Here is a 22,198-nt window from a genome sequence, read left to right on the forward strand (position 1 = left end):
CAGGCGTAATGTTCTGACCACCTCCTCGTTTCTACACACTGTCCACTTCATCAGCTCCACTGACCGTATAGCTGCACTCTGTAGTTCTACAGTTACAGACTGTAGTCCATCTGTTTCTCTGATACTCTGTTACTCTGTTCTTCAGTGGTCAGGACCCCCATGGACCCTCACAGAGCAGGTACTGTTTGGGTGGTGGGTCATTCTCAGCACTGCAGCAACACTGACATGGTGGTGGTGTGTTAGTGTGTGTTGTGCTGGTACGAGTGGATCAGACACAGCAGTGCTGCTGGAGTTTTTAAACTCTGTGTCCACTCACTGTCCACTCTATGAGACACTCCTACCTTGTCGGTCCACCTTGTAGATGTAAAGTCAGAGACGACAGCTCATCTGCTGCTGCACAGTTTGTGTTGGTCATCCTCAAGTCCTTCATCAGGGGTCACAGGACGCTGTCCACAGGACGCTGCGACACTGAGGTGTTTAAAAACTCCAGCAGCACTGCTGTGTCTGATCCACTCAGACCAGCGCAACACACACTAACACACCATCACCACGTCAGTGTTACTGCAGCGCTGAGAATGACCCACCACCCAAAGAACAGGGTAAAAGGGGGCTAAAAAAGTATCAGAGAAACAGATGGACGACAGTCCCACCTATATAGTGAGTAATGGTTATTATAAAACTAACTGTCTCTACAACCATGAAAACCAAACATTTACTCTCCTCATAACAGCTTGCAGGTCAGAACCATAAAAATCAATGACTAAGACCTGCAGGCTGGGGTCATTTACAGGAAAGGTTTATAAAAAAGACACCTCTCCCCCTTCTGTGCAGTGCGGCGCGGGGCGGGGGGGGGGTTACTACACTGGAGGCAGGCATGTACAACAAGAACAACTTGGGGGCTGTTAAAAGAAGAGTTGACTGAGTAATGTAACACACACAGTGTTCTTCCTATCCCGAGTGCAGTCTGTCACCCGAGACATAGTTGGTGTCTGACGTTTGCTTCTTTACTTTTGTAGTTGAGCTATGAGGCTGATGTGGCTAAAGTGTAGCTGATAAAAGTCCAGTGCAAAACTAACTAAGCCCTATTTACACCAATAATAATTAGACCAAACATGTGGTCATCAACTATGTTTGGGGTGAGTGGGCCGATTTTGTATATTTGATTTTTAAGGATTATTTCTTTAAGACTTACTTAGTACTTTTCACAGTTTTCTTAGAGGGGTGTTTAGTTACTTTGTGAATGTTTTCATTAATAAGATACTGATAAAAAGAAAACAGTGGGCTTTTACTTGCTCTACGCTCTACATTCATGAATGAGATCCCAGGGATATGAGACAGGAGTGATGAGGAACCAGATGTCTGAAGAGTGTAATTCCTCTGAAAGCTCCCTCACAGAAGACTGATGACTGAGACTTTGCCTTATACTGGTTTTGTGATACAGTTTTGGCTTAAAATGTATTTTAATCCTCCTATTTTCATCCATTTGTGGAGGTGGGTCTACATGCAGGCAAAATAATCCCCAATAAAACTTCTTGTTTTTTTCAGATTCTGCACTATTTCACCATCATCAGTGCAACATATAAAACATATAAGCCATAAGGTTCACTGGTGGCTTTGATTAGTAAATAAAACGGCTAGTTTTGTGTTGTAGACATTGCCACCCCTGGTTCCTATCACCACCACTGTAATGAAATCTGAACCCCTACAATGAATCATGTCACCTCAAACCGCTCGGACTTTGTTTACAATCTTAATCATTTAATGATGTAGAAATTTAGAAAAACGGTGAAGTTCCCCTTTAAGCTCATTCGCTGTACATTATGCTATTGCCACAGCGTTACACAAAATGCTTTATACTATACCACGCTTTATACTGCATCGCGTAGACTCAATTCTTATTTTAGTGATGTTTTTCCATTCTGTTCATTTTATTATATATAAAATAAATTTTTTGTGTTTGCACATGCGCAGTCCGAGCTTCCTGCTGCGCAGTTGTCCCTGACAACACAGAAGAGCTCGCGCGAGGGCGTTAGCCGGTTAGCATTAGCACAACACGAACAGCTCAGTGTCATGGTAAGCGTTTCCCCGCTTTAACAGCTCGGCGTGCGGTTTAATGGCACTTCGGCTCCAATATCTTGTTTTTAAAAGTCAGTTTAATTCGTTTACTTTGCCCCCGTAACACCCGCTGCGCTAACGCGGCTAGGCTAACCGACTAAAGCTAACGCTGCGTGAATGGGAGATAGCTCGGGATGCTAACGGCTAAGAAAAGTTGCGTTGTTGGACTTTCTGAGCGCAGCGACTGAACAAAGCGGCGTTTTCCACACATCTGGGTGTTCCTCGGCCGCTCGCCTTGGCAGAGCAGACTTTACACTGCGAGCTTGGCGTCGGCTTCCTATTCGCCAGGTTTCTTGCTCGAATTCTCCCGTTCCGCCTTAAATGGTGCAGCAGTTAGGTAGTTTTAATGTGAGTGCTGCACCATTTAAGGTGGAACGGCGACATTCTAACAAGAATCTGACGAATAAGAAGCTGACGTTTGCTTCGTGTGTCCAGCTGGGGATTTCAGTGCGTCCGACTGTGCGGGTGGGCTAACGCTGCCCGTGTCCTTCGCTTCTGCGTTCACTGCCTGTTTGATCGGCTCCTCTGACTGTAGAGCTGCGGTTACAGACTGGAGTCCATCTGCGTCCCTGATGCTCTGTTAGCCCCCTTTTCATTCTGTTCTTCAAAGGTCAGGACCACCACACATTAGGTATTATTTGGGTTCTCCGTCCAGCAGCGACACTGAGGTGTTTAAAAACTCCAGCAGTGCTGTGTCTGATCCACTCGCACCAGCACAACACACACTAACACACCACCACCACGTCAGTGTCACTGCAGTGCTGAGAATGACCCACCACCCAAACAGTACCTGCTCTGTGAGGGTCCATGGGGGTCCTGACCACTGAAGAACAGGGTAACAGAGTATCAGAGAAACAGATGGACTACAGTCTGTAACTGTAGAACTACAGAGTGCAGCTATACGGTCAGTGGAGCTGATAAGGTGGACAGTGAGCGTAGAAACAAGGAGGTGGTTTTAATGAAGCAGGTTGGTGTAGGGACATGTTGTAGTTCTGCAGCCATAGATTGTAGTCTGTCTGTTTCTCTCTGTAATATTGAAGCTCTCCTGTTGTCCTGATTATCGATGATTAGAACCACCATAGAGCAGATATTATTTGGATGGTGGGCGTCCTCAGCACTGCAGTGACACTGATGTGGTCGACTACAGGAGCAACAGCTGAGCTATCGTCTCTTACTTCTACAAGGTTGACTAACAGGGTAAGAGTGTTTAATAGATGGGACACTATGTTTAAAACTCCAGCAGCACCGCTGTCTCTGATCTACTCGTACCAGTGTAGCGCTACCATGTTAATGTCAATGCAGTGCTGAGAATAGCCCCCCCACCTGCTCAGTGGTGGTCCCTATGATGATCCTGACCATTGATTAACATGGTATAGAAAGGCTAACAAATCTGTAGTTGTGGAACTGCATCATCCTCATTTGCAGCTGCTCCCTGGAGACTGAAATGTGTTATTCATGCTCAACTGTTAGCTCATTTTAACACATGCCATGATTTCTCACTCAGGCAACTCCTGCCTGACAAAGCCTTACAACCCAAGTAGCATAAATTCTTGGGCTGATTTTCCAGTAGAATTGCAAATTAAGACAAAGTACTGTGCCAAAGATTTAGATTTAGGTACATGGGAAATGTACTGTTAAAAAGAAATGTAACCTTTTCCACTTCATAACGTTCATATCCATGAGCTCCATTCAGAAGCTGGGCGTCGTGTGAGGCTGTAGCTCTTCTCTCCAGTCTAATAGACGGTGACGTCATTTTAAACCCTTATAATAAAAGAAGCTGAACTCAGTTTGTTTTTCTACTGAAAGTCGACCCGTTTTTCCCCAAATCTGGGCTCTAAACTATAAACAGACGGCGTCTCTTCAGTGATCTGCTCTGGAAACATCACTTTTAGAGAATAACACAGAGAGCGGTTGAGATTTTTGGCTTTCAGCAGTGAATTATAAGGATATAATAATGTTATCATAAAACGCATGCTGGGTTAGGCTTAGGCTTAGGCTTTTTCATGCAGTTACTGAATAATTTGCCTTATTATTTGGTCATATAAATTCAAATGGAAAAACCAAAATATACCCTTAGTGAATAAGAGGTTAAGTAACGAGTGAGTGTATTTGCTCAGAAAAATAACATTAGAATCAATACAAATAATATTAGTGTAATTATGGTGGTTCTGGGTATGACAGTATGTTCCATTAACCGTTAATACTGGGCTGAGGAAGTGTAGTTATCATCCAGTGCGTGGTTTGGCTCAGTCAGCATGTCATTATGTCAGATGTGCTGGTGATGTGTTGGCTGAGGGCATCAAGGAGGAATATGGAACTAAACTTTGTTCTTCAGACTAAGAACTTTTTAGATAAGATGAGATAAGATAGGGCTTTATTGTCATTCACATCACATGTGGTACATGAGGTGGAAATTCCTTTTAGTCTTTCTTGATTTTATTTGTGTTTAGTTGTATTGTAATGTTACGGTGAGTGAACCCTCACAGCCAAGATAAATACTTCTCAGCAGTATTCCTTGCACTGTACAGTTAGTAGCAGAGCACATAAAACATAAGCCCATAATATGATGGTGAGATTGCCTGTAAAATGTTGAGGGGCTGAGGGCTAACAAGACAAAGAATCAAATTAAAAATAAAGATGGTAGGAAGATTTAAACATCATATTTTGTTACCAAAGGTGCAATTTTATTAGGAAAATAAGGTTTGTATGCCTGTCTGTCTCTGATTTGGCCTACATGTGTGTTAATGTGTTCTCAAACTGTAATCATGTTTATGTTTTGTGAGTAAATGTCTGTTTCCTCCCCAGGGCTACAAACCTGAAGTTACATAAGCTTTTCCCCCCATCATCTGTAAACGTGATGAGATGACCTCCTGACCTATTTTACCTCCCTTACTTGCACACCACTTATATAAAATGTCTTGTTGCCCTCTTCTGGGATGAATGAAATCAGGGCTAGATCTTATCCCTGTCCACCTTTTGATATGACAGCTTGTGGATAAACACTTAATGCCCCTGACATAGTCCACAAAGAATACACGGTGGCTAGTTTTTCCCTAAAAGTAGGTTAGAGCTCGTGTAAGCAGACTCGGGTTTGTAATCCCTGAGCGAGTGCAGAAACGGTAGAGGTATCAGGTGAGTGTGCTTTGAAGGGTGACCTGCACGTGCGTCACCTACTATGACGGACTTCACCTGTCTATAGAGTGCAGAGGATTAGCAGCCAGCACATATGCACTTTCTTCCTTCGCTGCTGAGTGCTCCTTTGTACTCCGCTTCGTGATCACACATATGATAAGGGCAGTCGCAAGTCGAGTCATCCAGGATGAGAAAAAAGGAAGGGCATATAAAGAAAGATGCATCCGCGCTGTCTGAGTGTATCTTTGTGTTTTTGTTCTAGGGCCTGCACAAAAGCAGAAGCAGCAGTAGAGAGTGAGTGAGCAGACACTTCAAAGCAAGAGAGTGAGGACTTCACTGCCTTCATGGAGGAGCCACAGGATGTGCCGGAACTTCCGGTGAGTTCATGACGAATTTATTGAGCTGCCAACTGTGGATGATTCTGAAATGACTGCAAATGTGTAGCGTTGAGAATTAAGTTATAAACATTGGATGAGTGGATTTCAAATGCCACTCCAGAACACCCCAAAGGTGTTGGATGGAGCTCCATCACTGTGCCGTAAAGCAGTGGAACAGTGGTGTGGGCTTTATACCCATGTAGCCCACACTTTGTATTTGACATCAGGAATGGTCATCTTAGGCTCGTGTGCACCTGCTCCAGAGCGTCCAGTTGTATTGCTTTTCTACAGAGATTATATAGTCTGTCCTATGTCAACAATTAGAAAAGGTGTCTGGATACATTTGGACATATAGTTTCCACCTTATGGTGGCTTGGTTCCATTTAGGGCTGGGCGATAAAATGATAATGATAATTATCGATATATAACTTTTTCTCGATTGAGCATTAAGATAGGTTCGATAAATTTTTGATCTAGTACACCGTTCTCACACTTCCATGTTCTAGCAAAAGCCCTAGTGGCGTTTTCTACTGCAAGGAAAGCAACACTAGTCTGCTGTCGCCAGGAGAGGGCGCACTTCCGAGTTTTTCGACATGAACAGAGAGGGAGGGGGCAATGAGTAAAAAATGGGTTGCAAAAATATGCTTTAGCAACATCTGAACCGTGGAGTTATCCATTCCCTGTTTGAGAGCTGCTCTCCTGTGACCGAGTGCGAGTGAAGAGATAAGTGGTGTAACTGAGCTGACCTGCAGTGAACTCGCCTCTTTCTGTGCATCCTAACAAGCTTCAGCAGCGTTAAATCACGCCTGCTCCTCACAGCTCCCCCGCCGCGTTACGGCGCTCTCTCGTATTTTAGGTTTAGTGCGTTCCTGAGCAGCGAAAGCGAGAGAATGAATTGGGTTCATATCAGTCACAGCCCTGATTTAAACAGAAGTAAACTGAGGCAGCTGTGAGGCTTTGGAGAGTGGGGGACGCTGTCTTTCCAGGCCAGGTGTTTTTAGTAGCTGTCTAACTTGAAGCAGCGTCCGTCACTCGCACAACACAGCGAACTGATGATACTGCAGATCAAACGAGACACAGAAGCACCGGTTTCAGTTTAAACGTAGCTAAAAGACGTGTATGAGAATCGCGCTGCAGGTACTGTTACACAGCGAGCGGCAGATGATATTGTGGTTCACCCCTTAAACCACGGTAGAATGGAGAAATCCAGTACAAACGACACGTTGGTAAAACGTTCCACTGTTTGGCAAGCGTTTGTCATGATGACCATAAAGGATAGTTTAAAACCACAATTACCCACTCGGGAGCAAAAATCAGCCTTCAAAATGATTTGACATTTATCGCGATTTGTATCGATATTGAACAAATTGAACAGTTTTGTTTATTTTAATAAACATTTTTTCGCCCAGCTCCAGTTGCATTTCAGTCTGCACTGTAAGTTAGAACTGACTAAAGTAATAATTTTCATAGAACAAGTGGTGTTGTTGTTGAACAGCGGTCTACACTGATAGTTATACCAAGTTATTCTGTTCTATAGGCGTTTGTAATTCGTGTTTTGTAAATACATCAGACTATTACAAGAGAGATTTTGGTTGCAAGATATTTTATCCATTGTGTTTATTAGGCAAAGAAAGCCCGGCATGACCTGAAAGTCAATCAGGACAAGGATCCAAGGTGCGTTGTTTTTTTTCCCCTCTTTATTTGGACCGTCATTTGTTTTTGGTTTTGGGGCGTAGTGACAGAACAAAAGGACCGGTTCTAACCAGAGCAGAAAACTGAGATGGCAGTTCATTTAATCTCTGTTTACACTGTGTTGTAAATGGTCTCTTACAGCCTCAGTCAATTTTAATACAAAGCAGTGTCATTTTTGGCTGCTTATCTCAGACACATACTGTGTAAGAAAGCTTTCAAACGTGATCTGGGCAGTAAGTGTGTTTCGCCAGTAAAACATTAATGTTAGAATACATTAAAACATAAACCTCTGCATTAGAGCAATACAGGTTAGTATGATGACTGACATCAAATCACAATATATAGTCCATTTTTTGTTTATTCTAATGTTGGTGTTTTGTTAAATAAATAAATAAATAAAAACTGCCAAATAAATCGCTGTACATATTTTCTCAGATGCCTTTTGCGCTTTACTCGAGTAGTTTTTTGTCTGTTTAACTCGAATGGAAGTAATACAGTTGTTTTTATCTGTTCAACTGCAGTTTTTTTCTTTGGCTTGCTGTATAATATTTGCTTTGACAGTTTCACGCTATAAACCTATTGCAAAAAAGATTCTTTATAGATGTAAGAAAAGGTTCTTTCAGATGAAACTGCCCTTTTTGGTGAACAGTTACTGGTCTCTGCAGCGTTTAACCACAGAAAGAACTACAAAAAGAGGATAAGTGTAAGCATTAAGATGTTTCTTTGAAACATCCTGGTTCTATATGTAGCTCTTGCCTTTACTCAGTAACCCCTAGAGAACCCCCTATTTTGGTTGCCATTTACATTTAAATGTAAGTGGGCTTGAAGGCGTGTCCGAGTACTTTAACTCTGTCGCTGGGCCTCAGTGTTTTGTATGTATGGAGAACACAGGCACATGTTTAGCACATGTCTCATGTATCATAGTTGTTGTTTTGCAGGGGTGAGATTTCTTTTGATAACAGTCACTCCCCTGACAGGAGTGATCCAGCTGTTTTGGGGTCAGATGTCAGCACCTACCCTCCAACATCTGCCACTCACCTGGATACAAGTGAGTAAAGTTCTCTGCTTTCTCCTCAGAGCTCTAGAAACTCAGCAAGCTGATTCTAAGCTGATGTTAGTCACATACGTGTGTTTTAAATTTTCTTTGATGTTTGTCAGTTTCTGGAAGTCAAGAACAGTCAAGTAAAGAAATATCAACAAGCAAGAACTGTGACACAGATAGCTCCTATAATGAGAAAGGTATTATTATTATTAATACCGTTGTTGTTGGTGGTGGAATTGCTGTTATTATACAAGTTTAAATATGATCAGGAAGTATGTAATGTTGTTTTTTTCCCCAGTTGAATCAGGCAAAGAGCTCACGGCCACAGCCTCTGAATATACCTCACAGATCTACCAAGGAAGCAAGTAAGTTTTTTAAGTATGTGATGCTCCGCTAGCGCTTCCAGAACACTAAACGACTGCATGGATCATGAAAAATGGATATTTAGACCAGCATTGCAGTGAGCCTGTAAACAGCCTGTGTACAGTAACTGGATGAACTGCATAGTAGCGGATTGGATGTTAGCCAATTATGGCCCTTTTTTATTGTTACCAGTTGTTTGATCATTTTTTGACCTGTTCCTTCTTAAAAAGGTTACTTTTTTATATTTGCGAACATTGGAATAAATCACTATAGCCACAGATTTTCCTCACCTTTTTTAAATGCAACACTGATGTTTTGTTGGTGCATTTTGTAGCGATGCAGAAGGATATTGATAACATATCGGTATTGGCAGTTAATTGCTGAAATAATTTATTTTTTTGGATTATTAGAGTTGATCAATATTTCAAACCTACATTTGGTATTTGTTGTACTCTGGAAAAGCGTACAATACAAACATCATCGTGCGTTCCTAGATAAAGCTAAAACTGTGATATATGACTTGTATTGTAAAACGTCTTCACTTATGAGGATCTTATTATTATTATTATTATTGTTTTTTTTGTTTTTTTTTTTCGTGTTACCTGCTCTATGTTAATTAGATTAAAGTACAGATCTCTCTGTCTTGTCTTTCAGCCCTGCAGTTACTGCGTATGGAAGCCAGGTGGCTTTCCCTTCTCTGGGCCAGTCAGCAGTGTACAACACCTTCAGTCAAACAGGCCAGACGTACGGGCTGCCCCCATTCGGTCTGTCGCTCTTCTTTCCAGCACCCATGTTTTCATTCATTAATTCAGTCGCCAGCTGATTCCACTGCCATGCCACTGTAACACGAATGCTCACTCTGCATTTAAACCATTTAATACACTCACGTTGCAATTTTCCTTCATTCACTTTTCAACTCACCTCTTTTCTGCTCTCTAATTTTTCTCTGCATTTTTCCTCCCATTTATTTATTCAATTTTATTTTATCATTTTTCTTTGGTCTTCTGTCGCTCCATCTCTCCGCCCACGCCTCTGTCCGCGCCTGATCATAGGTGCCATGTGGCCAGGCATTAAGAACGAGCCGGGGCTGCTGCACGAGGTGCCCTCTGCTGGCCAGATGGGGTTTCTCAACTTCAGCTCAGCCTATACCGCAACTCAGCAGGGCCAGGCACACTACTCCTACCCCAGCCAAGGCAAGCCTGCTGCTGCACTCCCTCTGTTTTTCTGCCTTCTCGCCGAGCGCTCTGCTTGCCACTGACTTCTTTATAGAAGATTACAATCTGGCATACAGCTGTGTTTTTGAAGATTACAGTGGATCATGCTTAGATACTATATGGGTGTACATCTCTGACCTTGATTTGGTTGCTGTTCTTTAGTAAGCATTTATAATATCACTACTACTTGTTTCAGTTATTCTTATATTTAAAAACACAGTGAACACAACTGAAGGCGCCATTTACACAGTAGTGCAATATAGACAATCATTAATATGCTGAGCTATTTTTTTAGGTAAGATTTTAAGTTAGAAAACAGCTTTTTATTAAAAAATGTGTATTCTTTACTAAATACTATTTCATTTGATTAACCTCATAAACCTGACAAGCCCTGTTCTGGGCCCCCAAAAAAGAGAGAGCCACCAAGGGATTAACCCTGCATGCATATCTGCATTGGTAACAGTAAAATCATTCAATCACATGATTAATGGAAAAGAGCAGATTAAATGGCATTAGTTGTCACTTTTTTATAACATTTCAGTGGTTGGAGTTGAATCACTAGCTTCAGGTTTATCGGTCATGATGTACGTCCCCATCAAGTACAGTGCTGTGCATTTGAAGACATTCTCATAATTCATTCATTAAAACGGTGTCATTCATTTTCATGAGCAATTTATATTTAATTTGGTTTAATATTTTAGTTCTTAGTACTCCTCAGTTTACTGCAACAGTATCTCGTGTCTCTGTGGGTCCTCTGGGATGTTTTGTTCCTTTAGGTTCCTGCTTCACTACAGCCAGCGTGTACACTAACATGCCCTCAGCCACCGCTGTTACAACAGCTCCAGCCACTGTTACTCATCAGGTGAGGCTTTAGCACATTTTGAAAGGAAACATTAAAAATTAAAGCATTTTTACATGTTTCTTTGAAAGCTTTTTTTAAAACAGCTGGATCAAGTTGGTTATCAGGCTGAAATTTCCATGTTATGGAAGAATTTCTTAAATTACTTAATATTGCAATTAAGAAATTCTATGAAACAGTTCTCATCTGCGAGGCATCCCTATTTTGTGATCACATTTTCTCCACACTCATGATTAGATTGGATATTGACAGCTACCTTCCAGTACAGCGCACATCAAATATTGTAATGCATGCAAAATTATATGGAAACAGTTATTTATTTACCTAGTGTAGAGTTTTAGTTGCATGAGTGCGTACCATAAAAGCAAATAAAAGAAATTGCTATTATAATAATATAATAGCTTATATATAATAATATATAATAGCTATTGCTATTATAGTTTGCCAGCTGAAAAACTTGAACATTTTTTATCTTGTTTATTTTGATGTATTTTGTCTTATTTGGTAGCATGAATGTTTAAATGTGAATATTATTGACTTCAATACGACAGAATGGCAGTATGAACACTTTTAAATGACTCCTTCTTTGTCCTCTGTGATTTCAGGACTTTTCCAGCTATAATTCTCTGGGACAGAACCAGTTCCCCCAGTACTATTCCCCACCTCCCAGTTACCTGTCAGCTGCTCCACCCAGCAGTGAAGAGGATGGAGCAGGTGAGGTGGACCCAAATTACACTGCTGTCAAGACTGAGAACAGTGCCTCTGCAGGCCTGCCCAGCACCCCAGGTACCCCTCAGCTCTGAAACATCGTCTAAATCCAGTAAAAGGGAAAACTCGACAACAATATATCGCAGTAAAGCACAAATCCTTAGAGCTTCCTAGTGACTTATTTGGTCTGGAAGGTTCAATCTAGAGCTGTTAGAGTTTATTATTTAATTAATTAATAGACTGATTTGTTTCAATATTTAATTATTTCAACAATTAATAGAATATTTAGCTTTGAAAGAAGATCAAACACTTTATGACAAAAAAAAATAAAGTTACTCTTCACGTACTATTTCTTAATTTAAGAAAAGGAAGGTTTAAAATGTGCTCGTCGTATCTGTGGGACCTTTTATTTCTGGAGTTGCCATAGCCAACCACAGCCAGGAATCCACAATTGAGCTTGCCTTTATTGTGAGGGAGAATTTGTTCGTCTCTAATCACGTTGTTCACCAATTACGTGTGTGTATGTGTAAGGGCACATGTGCAGAAGTGAGCAGTTAGTGCTGTTCAAGCACGTTGAGGTGTCCTGTGATACAGCGTGAGTGTTAATTCAAAATGAATAGGCAGCAACATGTGCTGCAGTTAAAGAACATTAGCACCCCCAGGTGGCAAAGGAGAGTGGGAACTGGCAACCTCAAATTAGACAGCGACAAGAATTGCACAAAAGTACAGAAAAGAAATGAAGACGAGCATCGTTTGCACATCAGATGCCATGTAGAATGATCAGTTGTTCAGACAGGCGGAGTGCAGAAGATGCTGTAGCAGGTTTAAAACTCTTGAAACTGTGACATGCTGATACAGGCTTTTCTGTCCAAGTCTTTACTTGTATATGCAAAGTCAGAGTACGCAATGACAGAGGATGTAGCCCAGAAGTTAAACAGAATTTTAGTGACAGTGGAAGTTTTTAAATATTATTTTAGAGTGTATTTGTTTTATTGGTATTGATGTTTTACTTAAATTGCATCCATTTTCATGCACACTTTGGCCTTGTGGACCCTGATTCAGTATGCCGGATTAAAAATATTCAGCGTAATAACTGCAGCAAGGAAGGTTAATGGTTGGAATAAACTAAAGTAGGTTAAATCTAGGCCTAAAATTAGCTATGAAAAATGATTCTCTTTAAACCTGACCCAAGTTCTCTCTCTTAGCCGCATCTCCAGACGTGACCCTCACAGCAAGTGCGTCTCAGCCTGCCGGAGCTCCCCTGTCTGCTGCAGCCCGAGACCAGGATGAAAGCGCCCGTAGGAATGCTCCCAGCAAAGCTAAAGGCAAAGCCAAGAAAACAGACAGTTCTCAGTCTCCTGAAAACGACCTGGAGGTACAAACTGTATGGACAGGAATGATTTAAAAATGATAGTGTAAACCTGTTATTAAATTTGAACCTTCATCTGGATCTTTGGGGCAGTTGTGGGCTGAAGGTTCAATCCCCTGAGCTGACAGGAAATGGCGTGCTATGGATAGGGCTGCCCACCGCTCTGGGCAAGTGTGCTCACTGCCCGCTAGTGTGTATGTGGTGTTTCGCTGCACAGATGCGTTAAATGCAGAGGTGAATTTCCCTGGTGAGGGACGAATAAACGGTAACTTCACTTAATCTTTTGTTCTCCTGTCTTCAACAGAGAATCTTCTTGTGGGATCTGGATGAAACCATCATCATTTTCCACTCTCTCCTCACAGGGTCGTTTGCACAGAAGTTTGGCAAGGTACTGAAAATGGGTAGGAAAGAGTAGACACACGGGTAACGTCTTTGGAATGCGCAGTTCTAAAGAAAACTGAGAAAAAAAACTCTGAGGTTTAATTTGAATCTGTTTTTTTTTTTTTTCTCTCAGATCATAGATCAGTATTTTTCATCAACTTACAACTTGTGTTATTCAGCAAGTGTCTTCCTGTCCCTATCTACAAACCGTCCAAAGCTGTTTTTACCTAATGTGGCAAATTGTACATGTTTAAAAAGCCAGTTTTGCTGCTTGGTCTGGTAATATGAACCGGAGCTGTGTTGTGGTAAATTCTGTGTTGTGATAAAGTTTTTGCTGATTTGTTTGTTTTGTTTTCCTCTCTCGAGGACCCAGCCACAGTCCTGAACCTGGGACTGCAGATGGAGGAGCTGATTTTTGAGCTAGCAGACACTCATCTGTTTTTCAATGATCTGGAGGTAACTCCCATTTCTCTCTTTCTCTTTGGACTGAACCATTTTTTTCTCATGGATCTGTGGGGATTTTTACCTGTGCTCTATGTCTCTGAGCTCAGGAGTGCGATCAGGTCCACGTTGAAGACGTAGCCTCTGATGACAACGGGCAAGATCTAAGGTAAAGCTAAACTAGTAATTTGGTCATAATCACTAATATATTATAAACACTGGATTAAACGTCTTCTCAGGCCCTGTCCATACGCACACATTCACAAATATCTCTTTTTGGCTTATTTTATTCTTTGGCTGTATATTTTATGCATTCATTTTTACTTTAAGATGGCAAAAATTCTTTTGAATGTTTTTAGATTTCTTGAGATTAAATAAATAAAACCTTTTATAAAACTCTCCTCCTTAGCAACTATAACTTTGCAAGTGATTGCTTCAATGGAGCTGCTGGAGCAGGAGGGCAGGGCTCCACTACAGGAGTGCAGGGAGGCGTGGAGTGGATGCGGAAGTTGGCCTTTAGGTACCGCCGCCTCAAAGAGATCTACAATGGATACAAAGGGAATGTAGGAGGTGAGACCTGCTGCATTTCAGCTCTAGACTTGAAATAAACTTTCTTTGCATCCTCAGTGTTTTCACATCGTCAGATATTCCCCTACCCACAACAACGGTTTAAACACCATTCATTGTTACTGTGATAAACTATTTTCATTGTGGTTAAAATAAGTACTTATAAAACACTGATCTTCATGTTTCTTTACAGTGAGAGCAAGTTAGTCCTGTGTAACTGGATTTAATGCATCTCAATATTTTTAATGGTAATTTTAATGTATATTGCACAATGTGTTCATGGCCAGTGATTGTTACCATGAAAACAAGTAAATGCATATAACCCCCTACCCCAAACAAGGCCTGACTGTGCCTGTACTGGGTCTTTTTGTCTGATCCGAGTAATCAATGTGTGAACATATCGTGATGTTATAGTTTGCCATACTGCCCCCTCCTACCTGTCTGTGCTCAGCTGTTTTATTCCGTAGCTGATGTTGTGAGGCTGCAGAAACTTAACAGAAGGTCAACAAATCGAGTTCAACCTCTTATTATACTCACATTGTTTATTTTTTTGTTGTGCATGTTTGTGTTGTTCATAGATGAATATCTGACCTAAACATGACCTGTTTTCACACGGCTACCTACCAAAGTTAGCATCATGGCCTGCATTACTAGCTATCTGCTGAAATTGTGCCTGACATATCCTGACGTTATGGCAAATATAGGAAGTGCAACTATATGTTGATATTATGTAATAAAGCTTTGGTGAAGTGTAGCTCATGTCATATGAGGGTGAATTTCTATATGCATTTGTAACAGAAGAATGGAAAGGTTTAAACACTCATACTGCGTTTGATTCTGCTCTCTGTGTCTCTCTGTGTCTCTCTGTGCAGCTCTGCTGAGTCCCCTGAAGAGGGAGCTGCTGCTCAGGGTGCGCTCTGAGATTGAGACCGTGACTGATGGCTGGCTCAGCACTGCCATTAAATCTCTCCTGCTCATTCAGTCGAGGTGAGACCCGCAGCTCTGGCCAGTAAGACCGGCAGTATGGAACTTAAAGGTCCTCCCTGAAGAAGTGTTCTTACTACCATCCCTCCGAGCGAAGTGCTTCATAACACATGGGTTTAACCAGGCACCTGTCATTGTTCACCTCTTTTGGTTCTGTGATATGGTTTTCCTTAACTCTGCTATGCAACATCCTCTTAAGTGATTTAATTAAATCATAGGGTGTCTTGAACATCCAGCTGTAATGCTTCCTCAGATTGTTTCCCATTGACCGCTGTCTCCAGCGCACATAGCGTTTTGTCATAGTAGCTTAGGCCCAGTCCCATTTCACCTCTTGCCCCTACCATTCAGCCCTTAGCCCTCTGTTTTGCACATTCATTCTAGGGGTAGGATGTCCCAATTCTGGTTGAGATAGAGGGGTAGGGTGAAGTGTTACGGCTACATGGCCCTCCAAACGGAGTGATATGAGGGGAAAAAAAGAAAAACCTGCAAGATGGCTGAACACGAGACCAAAGAAACGCACAAATGTGAGAATTTTCACTGCTAAAAATACATTAAGTATTGTATTAATTTAGTTTAATATCATTTCAATGTATTATGGTCATTTTCTTCATAACAAGCATAAAAAAAACTAATGGCATGCTATCTCGGTAGCTAGCTAGCTAATTTTCTCTTTCCACCTTAAATACTCCAGCAATTTATTGACAACTGAAACGGCAGAATGTAACTGCTGCTCCATTTAAGGTGGAACCTTAAAATTCTAACAAGAAGCTGCTGAATGTCTGACTTAAGCTTTGAATCACCAAATGATTGGCGGTGGGCAATAATAAATAATTGTCCCCTCTTTGGGGGCATGTGATGCCCTAAATGTAACTAAAGACATCCCTGAAGACGGGCCCGTTCTCCTACAGAGAACCGCTAGTGGCCTGTTCATGAAGCAATGTGGTTTTTGTTTTTTGAGGGCACAAGTTCAGCCACTACCCCTTGTAACTCAGTTCCAAAAACCAGTGGTAGGGCTAAAAAGAAGAATTGGGATTTGGCCTTAATGTCATGTTGATCTCACCCTTGGAAAAAAAAGGAGAAGCACAAAAAGAGATCAACTTCGATCAGTGGCTTTGAGAAGTAAGGTGCAGAGGGAGGTGACATGGCACAGTAGTGAAACATGCAGTGATGTGGTGACGTGCTTTCAAGCTGAGTTGAGTGCTGATGGTCTTTGGTCTTGTGTGCAGGGGTAGATGTATGAATGTTTTGGTCACCACCACTCAGCTCGTCCCAGCTCTGGCTAAAGTTCTTCTCTACGGCCTGGGGGACGTTTTCCCTGTCGACAGCATCTACAGCGCCACTAAAATAGGTAACGTCCAAAGTCAAGTATGACATTCAAATCTGTAAACAAGATCACAAATACAAAGTATGTGATTTGACTTGGTTATGTGACTTGAAATTTGCCCAAAGGCGATTGCAAGTGTAAAATGAACTTGAGCTGCTTCTTACAGTTCAAGTTCAGAACGTTTTATTGTCATTTCAGCTCAAAGTACACAGTGAATCAAACAACATTCCAGGACCAACACAGGAACACAAGTGCAAAACAATACAATGTCCACCATACAGACAATACAGTGCAATAAATACCCAAACAGAACACAGGCAGTACACGGTACTGAGAGTATGGAGAGCATGTGGAGCCCTGCAAAGGAGGAAGTAACATACTATGACACATTAGCAGATTAGCAGACAGCCTAGCAGATATGAGAATAGCAGTCACTGAGGCAGCAGCCAGAACAGCAATGGATTTGGTTTGTATACAGAGCTGTGCTCTGCAGGTTGTGCTGTCCAGCACCAGAGACCCTCTGCTGCCAATATGCAGTAGCCTTAAGTGAACTGGTCTTACATTTATGCTTCTTTGAACTAAACTGATCAAGACGTAAGACACAGATTATACTCTTCACCAATGAGGGAATACAGAGAATTTTCAGAGCTCAGACATCTCAAAAATGCTAATTTACTATTTGATTTTTTTTATTTATGTATTTTTTATTATTTATTGGGTATTTGAACTGTCTGACCGGATGGTCCACATTCACAAAGCTTTGTAGAGTAAGTGTGCTGATTTAGGATCCGATTCCTTTCTTGTTTACTTTGACTTCCAGATTGGCACTCAGCACTCCTAATCAGAGACGCTGTGTGATTTACGGGTCCGGAATTCATTTTCTCACTCTTATAACTGACCTACAAAGACGGAGGGTAGTAGTTATGAGAATACGCCTCGAGGTTAAGCACTAGATAAGCTTGTTATTTAAGGATCTTATTTTAATTTGTTATGGATACTGGGTGCTCAACAACTCTTTCAAATTACAGGAAAAGAGAGCTGTTTTGAGCGCATTGTGTCTCGCTTTGGGAAGAAGGTGACCTATGTGGTTATAGGAGATGGCCGAGAGGAGGAGTTTGCAGCTAAGCAGGTACAGCAGGCACATACCATCGGTCATACACATGACCATTCTGACTTTGAAGGACTCTGACCTTGTCTTTGGTGTTTTAACTGCAGGCGGTTGTCATGTTTATTTTCTCCACCCTTGGGCAAATTGTAAACTACAGAAGGACATTTCAAACATTTTGGCTGTTTTAATGTCTGCCTCTCCAAAATGAAATGTATAGGAGTATCTCCTGTTTCATTTATAACAATATGAAAAAACCCCACAGTTTAACCTTCAGTTTATTGCGTTCAGCTAGCATAAGAGGTGATTCATACTTATTCTATTGGTTTAGTGGTCTGTCAGATTTGCCAGAAGCTTTGTAAAGATGTGGTCTTTTGGCTTAAATGCTGGTGCCACAACATTCTTTGCAAATCTTTGCAGTCACTCAGTAAAAGACCTACAAAAAATTACAAGTCAAGACAGGTCTGTTTCCAAACTACGTACTCCTGACTCTAGTTGTTCTCGAACTAGTCCTCAGGGTCATCAAGCTGATCCACATTTATGCTCAAATCCAGCCCTGAACACTCCTGTTCCAGCTTTTCAGTGGCCGTAAAAACTTGGTTCAGGAGTGCTGGGACCTGGGATAGGGTGAAATGTGGACCGTCTAGGGGTCTCTAAATGCTGCATACCTGTTTCAGTAAATGAATGCTGAGTTTCAATGTCCACGTATTTAAATAACCACGTCCACCCAAATGTAAACTATGCAAATGACAAAGAGAACACTGTGTTTCTGCAGCACAACATGCCCTTCTGGCGTATCTCTGCTCACGGGGACCTGGTGTCGCTGCACCAAGCTCTGGAGCTGGACTTCTTATAGAGCTGGAGCGGCTGGACGCTTACAGATAACCTCACGCGTTGCAAGGAGGTCTTCGGTCACACCTCGACTCAAAATAATGAACATCCACCCTTCAACTTACGGACACCTGCTGGAATCTGACTTAGGCAGAGTTTGTGAAGTCAGTGCTTATAAACTGGAGACGGCTGTGCTGACGGAAGGCTCTTTTTTACCCCCTCAGCCTCGGCTCTCTACTAACTTTGCGGCAGCTACGTTACCCTGGGGCTGAGCCTGGCACTGCTACACATCTTGAAAGACGTGATCCATGTGAACATGACCATGGCCCACTTACTGCCAGCCCACTGCAAATGGGCTGCTAACATAACCATCTCCATCACAACTGGATTCACCAAAGGAAAGACCAAAGGTCTGCACTGGCATGAAAGCTTTTGGGTGATTTGTTCTTTTCAGATTTTATCCTCTCCTTTGTGTTCTTGATCATGCATATATTTGCTTTGTCATTTTGCACTCATTCCAAAGTGTAACAGTATAGAGAATTGGATCTGTCGAGAAGCCTGACTAGAGTAGCTTTCTGTTGTTCAGACTTTCATGCATTTACTTCAGCAAATGAATTTTTTCTTTTTTACACCTGTGCTCAAATGGTACTTACAGGGTTTACCATAGACCTCAGTTCATTTCCGGTGTCTTTTAAATGTTCATTTGCCACAAGCCTTTACACATAATCCCCTTAGTATCAGAAACAAGCAGATGATCTGGTTCTTTGGCTGTTTCATTTGCATTGGACAGCAGGACCAGGCATTGTTATTGGTTATAATATTAATGGTGTTATTTTTCCAGTCAGCAGCGTGTCCTGAATGGCGATTGGAATATTTGTTTTGTTGAGCATAGTCCGAAGTGTCCTTCTGAGGGAGCTGAGACTACCCTCGTGCTAAGCGTTTACGCTGGTGAGCCAGAAGCTGAGTTTAACGCGCGCAGCATCTGATACAGTGTGTGTCGACACTACGACGTCATACAGCTGAGGACAGTCACAATGACCATGCGATACATCTGGTGAGTACTGTACAAAACCTCTCAACCACATAAAGAAAGTAGAACTATTGACTTCTCATCCACAGACTTGAGTGACACTGTATGACTTTAGAGGAATTTTGCAGAGCTTTTTTTTTCCCCTCATGTTGAACAGCCAAAAAGTGACGAGTGAAAGTGTAGTTCACCAGTTCAGTACTTCAGCTCCAGCTCATAACTAGCTCATTAAGGACACGTGTGAGGGAGAAAATTGTCTGTGCAATGTTTTGTGGTCAGTAATTAATGTTCAGTCTTTCAACTGAAAGTATGTTAAAGGGGAACTCCAGCAGTTTTTCCACGAATCCTGATTAACATGTCAACAAGGTCATTCAGAGTGGCTTGATCTGCTGTTCTAGAGAAACTGGCAGTGTTTACTGCCTCGAAAAGCTCCTTCACAGAAACTTCATTACATGAAATGGTTCTGAATATGTTGTCTGATGTCTGAGACCTTATGACAGAAGGTTTTTTTTTTTTTTTTTAATATATAAAGTCTATTCATGGCAGAGGGGTACTTGAAGGGTGTTGTAAGGCCAACAATTTTTGGGGGATTTTCCACTACTTTTATCATCATTAACACACATTTATCAGGCCTAACGTTCTGACCACCTCCTCGCTTCTACGCTCACTGTCCACCTTATCAGCTCCACTGACCGTATAGCTGCTCTCTGTAGTTCTACAGTTACAGACTGTAGTCCATCTGTTTCTCTGATACTCTGTTACCCTGTTCTTCAGTGGTCAGGACCCCCATGGACCCTCACAGAGCAGCACACACTAACACACCACCACCACATCAGTGTTACTGCAGTGCTGAGAATGACCCACCACCCAAACAGTACCTGCTCTGTGAGGGTCCATGGGGGTCCTGACCACTGAAGAACAGGGTAACAGAGTATCAGAGAAACAGATGGACTACAGTCTGTAACTGTAGAACTACAGAGTGCAGCTATACGGTCAGTGGAGCTGATAAAGTGGACAGTGAGTGGAGAAGCGAGGAGGTGGTCAGAACGTTACGCCTGCTCGTTGTATAAAACCTGGCAGGTAGGGTCACTGGTCATTTTGGATATTATTTAAAGTGGTTACATTTGTGCTGTAGACATCGTGACCTCTGTCACCACCACTGTAAAGAAATCTTAGTCAGTAAAATTCTCTACAAAGCATCATTTCACTTCAAACCACCCTGAGTTACTTTGTTTACAATTCATGTATTTTACTAATGCAGAGATTTAGAAAAATGAGTGAATCCCCCTTTAAGTGGCAGTGAGAGGGATGGCGCTGTGAGCTTTTGACTGAACAATACTGAGCCTAAAGAAAAAGCATTTTTACGCAAGCAGCTTTGACAATTACGAATGTGTTCCTCTCCTTTTTTGTGCGTCTGGGTGTTCGTTTGTGTTTTTTTTTTTTTTTTCCCTTATTACTTATTTATATTGTGCCTTTTAACTATAAACTCTACATAAATATATCATCATAAAGGGATTTGCTGAAATATGGCAAGACATGCAAATATGTTTTGTTTTTTGTGTGTGTGCGAGTGGAAGTGCTCCTGTTTTGGTTTTTATTAAGCCTTTTTTTAATGTTTATGTATCTTTTCTGTCATTTGGTGCTGAAGCTATGATCAATCTGTTCTGAATCTCTCCATAAGTGTCAGTGCGTCCAGCGTTCTCATTTCTCCCTGTGCTGTCATATAAACGCTGCTTCTGCATGCTGTTCTGATGTAGCTGAGCCCCTTGCGAGTATAAAGTGATGAGAAAATGATTTTTTTGTTTTCTCACTTGGTCACTTTGAGACTTAAACGCATGGACAATCAAGGAAGCTGTAAAACGGATCCATCTCTCATAGCAAGGTTGTGCAGTTCTTAAGGTCTTGGGTTGGACCTTTTAAGCCTCTAGCACAAAGGCTAAAACTGCTGGCACATCCAGTCTAAAAGGGAAATCATAGTGTTTGTGTTTTATATTCATCAGGAGACCTTGGCGCATTTAGCCTGGGAGGTCCAGATGTTTTGTTTCTGCCCTTGCGGCAAACAGTATCTCCGATGTGTTTCGGCTTTGTTTCTTTTTCTTTTGTCCGTGCTTTTGAGGAAAGCACGTCACTTTTTGGAGCGCTGCTCCCAGTTTAAGCTCAAGACTGTTTTGGAACAAATCTTGTAAGCGCCATGAAGTCTCAGACATAGTCCCTCTAGTCCAGAACCGTGTGCTCTAAAGAATTACACAGCTATGACAAATCAGTCACGCCCAGCCGTCCAGTGTGGACTGTATGTACTATGATTTCTCCAACTAGAGTGGCTGTTGTCTAAGTGTGAATGGATTCTGTCAAATACAAAGTCAAAGAACGTGTAGCCTCATGCTGACATAACTGGCTCAACTTGACCGTGTTAAGTAGGAAATCTAAGTAGGACGTTTAATAAATATTGTACTCAAGTGAGATGCAATTTTCACTTCTTTTTTTTTTCTCTTTTGTATGGGACCGGAATACTGTTTGGCCCAGAGAAGTTTTCCTGTGTACTATAAAAATGTTTGTGGCAACGTAAATAAAACCTTTTAAAGCTGAATGTGGTGTTGGTGTCGTTGCTGAAAGGAAACATGAGCTGGAGTTTCCCAGATCAGAAACAGGTCATTTCATCTTTTCAGA

At 41.7% G+C, this 22,198-nt stretch overlaps 1 protein-coding gene across 4 annotated transcripts; it reads left to right on the forward strand.

The window, feature by feature from the left end:
• The first annotated feature begins 1,991 nt into the window (after positions 1–1,991).
• On the forward strand, positions 1,992–20,248 carry eya3 (EYA transcriptional coactivator and phosphatase 3). 4 transcript variants are annotated; one of them, XM_037535528.1, is made up of 20 exons: positions 2,004–2,073; positions 3,187–3,312; positions 5,510–5,624; positions 7,249–7,298; positions 8,255–8,364; positions 8,475–8,555; positions 8,657–8,723; positions 9,376–9,485; positions 9,774–9,914; positions 10,712–10,797; positions 11,400–11,580; positions 12,708–12,877; positions 13,176–13,259; positions 13,619–13,708; positions 13,804–13,862; positions 14,103–14,263; positions 15,133–15,247; positions 16,471–16,592; positions 17,597–17,697; positions 18,449–20,248. In XM_037535528.1, the coding sequence occupies exons 3-20, from the start codon at positions 5,592–5,594 to the stop codon at positions 18,527–18,529; spliced, it is 1,842 nt and encodes a 613-aa protein (XP_037391425.1). In that variant the 5' UTR covers positions 2,004–2,073; positions 3,187–3,312; positions 5,510–5,591; the 3' UTR covers positions 18,530–20,248. The 4 variants fall into 4 exon arrangements, with proteins under 4 accessions (XP_017538074.1, XP_017538075.1, XP_017538076.1 ...); XM_017682585.2 differs by lacking the exon at positions 3,187–3,312 and having other exon boundaries at positions 1,992–2,073; XM_017682586.2 differs by lacking the exon at positions 3,187–3,312 and having other exon boundaries at positions 1,992–2,073; positions 8,294–8,364.
• The last annotated feature ends 1,950 nt before the right edge of the window (positions 20,249–22,198 follow it).

This window comes from Pygocentrus nattereri, chromosome 27 (genome assembly GCF_015220715.1).
Source record: "Pygocentrus nattereri isolate fPygNat1 chromosome 27, fPygNat1.pri, whole genome shotgun sequence".
Lineage (NCBI taxonomy): Eukaryota > Metazoa > Chordata > Actinopteri > Characiformes > Serrasalmidae > Pygocentrus > Pygocentrus nattereri.